This window comes from Pseudorca crassidens, chromosome 11 (assembly GCF_039906515.1).
Source record: "Pseudorca crassidens isolate mPseCra1 chromosome 11, mPseCra1.hap1, whole genome shotgun sequence".
Classification (NCBI taxonomy): domain Eukaryota; kingdom Metazoa; phylum Chordata; class Mammalia; order Artiodactyla; family Delphinidae; genus Pseudorca; species Pseudorca crassidens.
In genome coordinates this window covers 63,765,712-63,774,624 of record NC_090306.1, presented here as the reverse complement: position 1 = coordinate 63,774,624, position 8,913 = coordinate 63,765,712, and the positions used below count along the sequence as shown (strand labels likewise).

Here is an 8,913-nt window from a genome sequence, read left to right as displayed (position 1 = left end):
CTTTTCTCTACCTCAGGCTGTTTCTCAGGAGGCTGGGTAGAAAAGAGGCTGACTTCATGGAAATTTTATATATCTATATCTATATCTATCTATCTCAGAGCTCTTGAAAAACAAAACAAAGCAAATGAAAACAAACAAACAAAAAACCAGAAACTATCAAATACAAGAGGATAGTTCATTGCTTTTTTATATAATTCTCATGTTGTCCCATTTAAGAACAGGCTTTTGATATAATACAGTTAATAAACATCAAGTTTATACCATTTGATGTATTTTGCTTATGTTACTCATTTTTACTCAGTTCATTTATTAGTACTACAAGTGGTAAGTAGTTAATTTATATTACTAATTTATGAACTTTTACTATAGATATTGAATAACTGTAAGTAAATAACTATTTAAAAATTTTTATTTTATTTTATAACATAAATTTGGAAGCAGCCATATTGCTCAATCACAAATAATTAAACTTTTGACATTTATTAGCCCTTGGTGTCAACAAATTGTATAGCCTAGTAAAGAATTACAGCAAGGCTTTAATGAAATATTGAACATGAAGTAGAAATAATAAATTTGTCTCCTAACAGCATGTACAAATACCACTTAAGCCATTCCAAAACACATATACTACAAAGATAAATAATGGTATTAGAAGCCTTGATAACACATGGAAAATATCACCACCATCATCACCACCAATAACAACTGTGATAGGAATGATAAAAACAACAAAATCAAAAGTTATCAAATCGTTGTCCTGAACTTGGAATGGTCCTAAGCACCTTACATGTATAATCTTATTTAATACTCAAGAGTTTTTTTAACCCATTTAAAAATACTTAAAACATAGAGATAGAAACATGTTTAGAAAGTGGAAATTTCATTCTTTATCAGAATAACAGTGAAATCTTAAGATTAATTAGACTGGTCAAATCTTTTTTTAGTATTTCTGTCATCGCATCTTTATTTGTTCTTAGTGTCCAAGAACTTGCCTTACAGTACTTACTATAAAATACATGCTTTTTGTTTGTTTCTTTGTTTTTCAAATTTAAATTTGTTGAATAAATATGGGGAAGAGAAGGAAATAAAAGGTGTTGCAGTTGTGGTTTGTGCATATTCTTTTTTGTTAAAGCTCAGTGGGTTTTTTTTTCAGTGTTTATTATTTTATTTTTTTTGCCTTTTTTGTATTACATTTTTGTCCTATGATAGTGGTAAATCTCACCCCTTCACCTCCTCTTCCACCTTTTCCTCTTCCTCTTCCTCTTCCTCTTTTTTCCTGTCCTTCTTCTCCTCCTCCCCCTCCCCCTCCTCCTTCCCCTCCTCCTTCCCCTCCTCCTCCCCCTCCTCCTCCTCCTCCTTCTCCTCCTCCCCCTCCTCCTCCTCCTCCTCCTTCTCCTCCTCCCCCTCCTCCTCCTCCCCCTCCTCCTCCTCCTCCTCCTCCTCCTCCTCCTCCTCCTCCTCCTCCTCCCCCTCCTCCTCCTCCCCCTCCTCCTCCTCCTCCTCCTTCTCCTCCTCCTCCCCCTCCTCCTCCTCCCCCTCCTCCTCCTCCCCCTCCTCCTCCTCCCCCTCCTCCTCCTCCTCCTCCTCCCCTTCCCCCTCCCCCTCCTCCTCCTCCTCCTCCTCCTCCTCCTCCTCCTCTTCCTCTTTCTCTATGTTTTCCTCCTCCTTTGCTGGCCCAGTTACCTCAGGGATAAAAACTATCTCTTCTTCCAATAATATATTTGGAAAATAAGACTGTATTATCAAAACAATTGCGGCACTTAGTGAAAAACACAGCATTCTGAGAAATAAAATAAGCATGCACAGTGGATCACACACAATTGGCCGGGGTACTTCCCATCTTGGATACCAAAATCGGTAATCTGTAAATAAAGAAGTAATTGAAAGCTGGATTTCACATAAAGTAGTAAAATCGTTCAAGAAATAAAGGACAAAAATACGTACATATGGCTTGGTCACGACCTGCATTACCTAGAAAGAAAAAGAAAGTTCATAAAGTTACATAGAATTTCTTCTTTTTCTAGAATATATGTTTCTCAACAATAATAATATCATTCTCCTAGTTTTCAGGCACCATGCTCTCATCTTTGATGTCTCCCCTTCAACCAGTAGCCAATTGTAAAGTACAACATATTTTCTTTTAGTAAAAGTCCTCCTGGTCTACCAGAGAGAGCACAGAAGTACAGGAGGATGAGGTGTGGATTCTAGTACTAATTCTGTCTCTAAATCCTGACAACTTATATAAGCCACTCCACTCCTGCCTTTCAAAGATTGTTCCATCTTCGACATTCTAGAATTCTACATCTCTCTTTTTAAAAAATTGAAGTATAGTTAATTTGCAATGTCCTGTTAGAACATCTCTTATTTTTATCTCTCTTCTCCCCACTTCCCCCCAAGATCATTCAAAATTAATTTTCTGAATCTACTCACTTTATTCATTTAATTCTTATTTTCAGAAGCTTTCAGTTGCTCTTCATTTCCTAGATGGCAAGGTTGACTACAGAGCCTGCTATTCCTCGTTTTTGCTATCTAGCCCAATGCTATCATAATACTTTTCAGGAAATAAATTTCCCTTCCTCTGCTCACCTGGGCAGAGAAGGTCAAACAATCATGCCCAGATTCCACTAGAAAGGAGAGTGGGAGAATAAATGCAGTCTCACCCATAGAGAGCCCAATGTCAACCAGGGCTTTGTCTTGCAATGATGGTACACTTAGAGGAAAATTTAGAAATCACTCCTCAGGCACCTTGGAGATGAACTGAACTTCTGGTGGATCTTTGACATTATTTTAAGTGTTACGCTATGTCAGGCTTCTCCTTCCCACCCCATGTGGATTCTATCCTCACTTTGCTTGGACTCTGACACCAAATAGTGAGCCACTCCCGCATGGACATCCCTTTACCCTGATCTTATACCCCAAGCCTGACCTCATGCGGGTACACTCACCTCATTCCATGAGAGCTCTAACTTCCCATACAAGGCCATACCATGTGGACACTGTTCTCACCCTACTTAGGCTCTTTCCCCATGCCTACCACATCATGTATGAATCCCTTGTCTTCTTGCTTAGGTTCTAACATGGCACATCTGGATGCCCTCTGTGTGGATGCCTACCTCTTTCTGACCTACCCAATGGCTTTAGGTCTGGATATTTTCAGGAAGAGAAAGAAAAGGCGAAGAGGAAGAGCAGGTTTTGCATCTTGATTCAAATGAAGCAAGGGAAGAAATGTTACGGTGGAGTCACTCCAGCAGTGGCATTATAATGAAATTGTTCACTAGTTTCTTTAACATAAAAGCCTAATATGCCCCTTACTCACTGTCTGACTTTATCCCCTACCACATTCCTCTAAGCATCATATATTCCAGCTATAGTTATACTTTTGGATTATACGCTCTCATGTTTAGAAAAACTAAAAGAAAAATTTAATAAAACATATTTTCTACTCTTATCTTTTGAATGTTTAGGGGAAAAATGAAAATAAAAGGCTATTAAATATTTGCTACTTTACTTCTTTCCTCTTTCTGAATGTTTTGGAATATCCTATCCTTTCGAGCAGCCACTCTCAAACAGGCCGCTATTTCAGGAATTAACTGAGAAGCTTTTTCAGGGCATAACTGTTAGTTCTCTTTCCTTCTTTCAGATTCTAGTATGTACTAAGGGGCAGGAATAATAGTAAGAGAGGGCAGAAGAGGTTGTGTAGTTTAAAAAAATCTAAAGATGATACTGTTTGATACCACCTTTGATAATATAACAATACCATCCTGAACAAAGGAACAATATTAACATGACAATGAAAGACTAGTGTTCACCACTTCTTTTTCTTGTCATCCAATACATTATGGATTTTTTTTCATGTTTCAGTTATTTTCTTTATCTTACTGCATAGAAAATCTGTGCATCTGTCATAGATGCTACATCGGGAACACATTAATCCTCGTTGATAAGGACTTCTTGACAGAGATCCTCTACAAAAAAGCAGAAAACATTTTGTTAGAAAAAGTCTCAAATTTTATGTTATTTAAATAATATGGTTAACCAATTTTTAATTAATTTATAAGGGCGATTTAATTTAAAAAATGGACTTAAGGGAGTACTTAAAAGTACTTAAATTGCAGATGTAATCTTCCCCCTCTTTTTTCCCCCCAGAAATACTCTCTTCTGAAACTAATTCCCATTAATTTTAAAGTATTGTAATTTAAATATGAGGGAGTTTTAAAGCTTCTTTCATTTTATTTTGTATAAAAAATTTCCTTTAAAAATGGATGTTATAGAATGTTTTATAACTAATTGCTTCCTGATTGGCACATACATATAAAAAGCTATATATAAATGATATATTAGTTTTCTGAAACATTTGCAAAATCCTGAAATGCCTATTGGCACAAATACCCAGCTGCATGGATTATTTTGAGGTCTACATGAAAAACACATAAGTATATAAACAAGCAAATAAATGTAAATGGGATTTTACAAAGTTGTTTTAATCTATTGTACAGAGCACAGGGGAGAAGTTAAAAATTATTACATCAATTGCCCAGAGGTAAGTTAGGAAAAGAGGCCCAAAAATAGATATGAATTGGGAAGCGTATTTTAAAATATCTGAATAAGAAAGATAGAGAAGATAGATAGGGAAAATGTATTTTTGAGTGAGAAGAGGGTCATTAATTGTGGTTATTTAAACATGATTGCTTATTTACTCAGTGTATAGTTGCAAGCTATAAAAACAAACATTAGGCATTTAGGTCCCTGGTTAGGCCACTCTGGGCCATCTAGAAGAATGGCCAAACCTTAGAAATACATATTCAAAAATGTGAATATCAAATATCTGAGTCGTATCTTATGAGAAGTTTTTGATGATACCCAATAAGGTATCTGATACCCTCAAATGGCAAGCTTTCAAGTACATCAAGGATATACAGATACCTATTGTTATTTGCAGATCATATATCGTTCTCTAATTTCACTGTTCCACAATCAAACCATTTCAAGAAGGAAATGAATTTTGTTTGGATCCCAGCCAGAATACTAGCCGTCAAGAAATCCAAGAATTGAACCAGTCACCTTTACCTAATACCGTAGTCTACTTTTACTGCCTTAATTCTTTATCACTGAAACAGATGCCTCCAACTCAAAAGCAGAGCTTATACTGTTCTAAAATCCCTGGGGTGGGGGACCTCTGTTCTTGTACCTATGCAGAAAGCTACTCACTATACAGACTGCCTTTAAAACCTGGAGCAAGCAACCTAAATGTCCATCAACAGATGATTGTATAAAGAAGATGTGGCACATATATACAATGGAATATTACTCAGCCATAGAAAGGAACAAAATTGAGTTATTTGCAGTGAGGTGGATGGACCTAGAATCTGTCATACAGAATGAAGTAAGTCAGAAAGAGAAAAACAAATACCATATGTTAACACATATATATGGAATTTTAAAATGCAGTACTGATGAACCTAGTGGCAGGGCAGGAATAAAGGCACAGACGTAGAGAACAGACCTGAGGGCACAGGGGTGAAGGGGAAGCTGGGATGAAGTGAGAGAGTAGCATTGACGTATATACACTACCAAATGTAAAATGGATGGCTACTGGGAAGCTGCTGCATAGCATGGGGAGATCGGCTTGGTACTTTGTGACAACCTAGAGGGATGGGATAGGGAGGGTGGGAGCGAGGCTCAAGAGGGAGGGGATATGAGGATATATGTATACATATAGCTGACTCACTTTGCTGTACAGCAGAAACTAACACAATATTGTAAAGCATTTATACTCCAATAAAGATGTGAAAAAAAACCTGGAGCATAGGCTAATCATCCCATGACCATAATGTCTGATAACCATGGCCTGGAATAACTCTGGAAAGGCAAATAAATATATAAATAAATACATGAATTAATTAATCAAAATAAATAAATTCACATTGTGCTAGAATACAACGGGCCCTCCTTTTCAAAGATATGAACATTATAAAACTGTTTATATTAGGTAGCCAGAAATGGCAAGCTAATACTCTCCCATGTTAATCTTCCTGTTGTTCTGAGTTTCTAAAAAGTTTAACCTAAAGCAACTTGAGTCTGAATCTACAGTACAAGCCCACAACTGCAATTGGAAATTATTGGGCTGGATTAGGAGAAAACAACAGATAAGTATCTACAACTAGCAAAGTCCTTTGAAATTTCATAGCTGCCCTGGTGGTGCCTGAAGAAATAGATGATATTCTCTGTCTTTAGGCATTTGCCTTTTCCGAGAAGCAGCCCAAGGGTTCGCTAAGACCAAGTCCTGACTCTGAACATAGTCCTCGGGAACTTTTCTTAGACTTGCATCTGGCCATATCTTCATTATATTGCCACCTATAGGATATGTGTCCAGGCCCTAGATAAGGACATGTCACCTGGGTAGCCCAATGGGTAAACTACTCCCATGCCCAACCCAAAGTCCATTAGAAAACCATTATTCAAATTTTATAATAGATCTACATTGTTCCAGAATGAGAACACAATTCTGGTGGTGATGGAAACTTTTATTGCCTGCCACTTTGTTCATGAAGGAGATAATCCAGCTCCATGGATTGACAATCTAGGAATTACAATTTGTAGATAGATTCTTCTCTTCAAAGTTCTCCATGTGCAGACTCATATAATCTGTATATTGTCCATGGAACAATGGCCAGAGTACATCAAATAGATATTGATTTTTCCATATTATACAACCAGAATAACTAGGCCACCTACAGTAACTCTTTTCACTTTTACTACATCCATATGGCATTGAGAAATATCACAGTGCTGGCTTCTGGTTCATATCCAAACATCTATAGATTTCCCAAGTAGACTTAAAGAATCTATCCCAATAAGCTAGAGAAAAATACATGCAATAAGCAGCAAAGATTATCTTTTAGAGATTCTATCTGGCTCTTCTTCTGATTCATCTAATATATTTGTCTTTGCCCAAAACTCCATGACTACTTCTTGGACCTATTCAAGGTCAAGGAAGGTATGGATCCTGTTGTTTTCTGCCTCAAATTATCCCTGTATATGCAAAGCTACCTCACTTTATATCACTTTCTGTGAAAATCAGTTGGTCACATCTCCTCCCTTCACTTCCACATCTTGCACCTAAAGGACCAGGGAACACAGTTAAACACCTATAAAACTCCTTGAGGCTGATATTATGTAGTTGTACCATCCTCTAATCCTCCCCAAGATACCATCTACCTTCTGATTATGCCTCCTTATTCACTTTGGTATCTGGCTCACCATTTTGCTTTTTAGTCAAAATTGTGCGATTGTCTACAAATTTGGGACCTAGAGGATTACAATATGCTAATGGATAATTCATCCAATAACTTGGTCTCTATGTTATTGGATGTCTTCACCATCATAAAACTTCCTAATGCTACATAACTGTCACTTTTGTAGCCACATTCTGCATCTTATTATCTCCTAAATCTGCTCTACTTCTGAACTCACAAATCACACATTCCACTCATTGACTGCAACCTCCTGTCCTTCCAGGTTCCTAACTCATTCACTCCCATCACACTTGTCCATTAATTTCACTGTTTCCACAGTGTACTTTCTCTCCTATTTTTCTCCCTATCCATCGTGTTGTCTTTTCTCAATCTAGCTTAGGTCCATCACTTTGCATGTTCTCTACCTAAAACCTTGAAACTCGCTTGCACTATTTTCCTTTACATCCACCTGACAAAACCGCTGTGTAGGAAAAAGTGAAGGAATCTTACTGTCTGCATGTCCCATGCCTGCTTCAGGGCTGCTGGGTGCTGCTGGAGGAAAATCATTAAACTAGGTAGAGAATATCTCTATCATTCTCTCTATTCAGCTTCCGCTCTCATGTTCCATAATAACTATTTCATATCTTCCCAGTCCTCAAACTTCCAGCTTCACTGTCTCTCCCTTTATTCTCAGGACATGATCTATTCTACTTCACAGAGAATCATAACAGCTATTAGACTGGAACTCGAGAAATTTTCTGTCACTAAATATGACAAATATACCTACGCTTTCCTTTCTAATACAACTGAAGAACTGCTCCTCATTCTTTCTAAGGCTAATCTCTCTCTTTTTTTTTAAGTTCAAAAGTCATATAATTAATTGTTTGCACTTTTTTGTTGTTGTTGTTGGTCCTACATTTTCTTTTAGCATCTTTATTGGAGTATAATGGCTTTACAGTGTTGTATTAGTTTCTGCTGTATAACAAAGTGAATCAGCTCTACATATACATATATCCCCATATCTCCTCCCTCTTATGTCTCCCTCCCACCCTCCCTATCCCACCACTCTGGGTGGTCACAAAGCACCGAGCTGATCTCCCTGTGCTATGCGGCTGCTTCCCACTAGCTATCTATTTTACATTTGGTAGTGTATATATGTCCATGCCACTCTCACTTCGTCCCAGCTTACCCTTCCCCCTCCCCGCATCCTCAAGTCCATTCTCTCCATCTGAGTCTTTATTCCTGTCCTGCCCCTAGGTTCTTGAGAAACATTTTTTCTTTTTTTTTGGATTCCATATATATGTGTTAGCATATTGTATTTTTTTTCTCTTTCTGACTTACTCCACTCTGTATGACAGACTCTAGGTCCATCCACCTCACTACAAATAACTCAATTTCATTTCTTTTTATGGCTGAGTAATATTCCATTGTATATATGTGCCACATCTTCTTTATCTATTCATATGTCAATGGGCACTTAGGTTGCTTCCATGTTCTGGCTATTGTAAATAGAGCTGCAATGAATACTGTGGTACATGAGTCTTTTTGAGTTATGGTTTTCTCATGGTATATGCCCAGTAGTGGGATTGCTGGGTCGTATGGTAGTTCTATTTTTAGTTTTTTAAGGAACCTCCATACTGGTCTCCATAGTGGCTGTATCAATTTACATTCCCACCAA

The 8,913-nt window shown here is 37.5% G+C and overlaps 1 protein-coding gene across 2 annotated transcripts in view; it reads right to left on the bottom strand.

Annotated features, from left to right (window-relative positions):
- Positions 1-1,747: 1,747 nt before the first annotated feature.
- GLIPR1L2 (GLIPR1 like 2) overlaps positions 1,748-8,913 on the bottom strand; it is a 30,858-nt gene continuing 23,692 nt past the window's right edge. Inside the window, exons 4-5 of one of the 2 annotated variants that reach the window (XM_067698683.1) lie at positions 3,880-3,965; positions 1,748-1,971 (exon numbers count right to left, since the gene is read on the bottom strand). In XM_067698683.1, coding sequence (XP_067554784.1) covers positions 1,895-1,971; positions 3,880-3,965 — 163 coding nt within the window. In that variant the 3' untranslated portion in view covers positions 1,748-1,894. Of the gene's footprint in view, positions 3,966-8,913 lie in introns of both variants that reach the window. The other variant, XR_010932813.1, reaches the window with a different exon arrangement.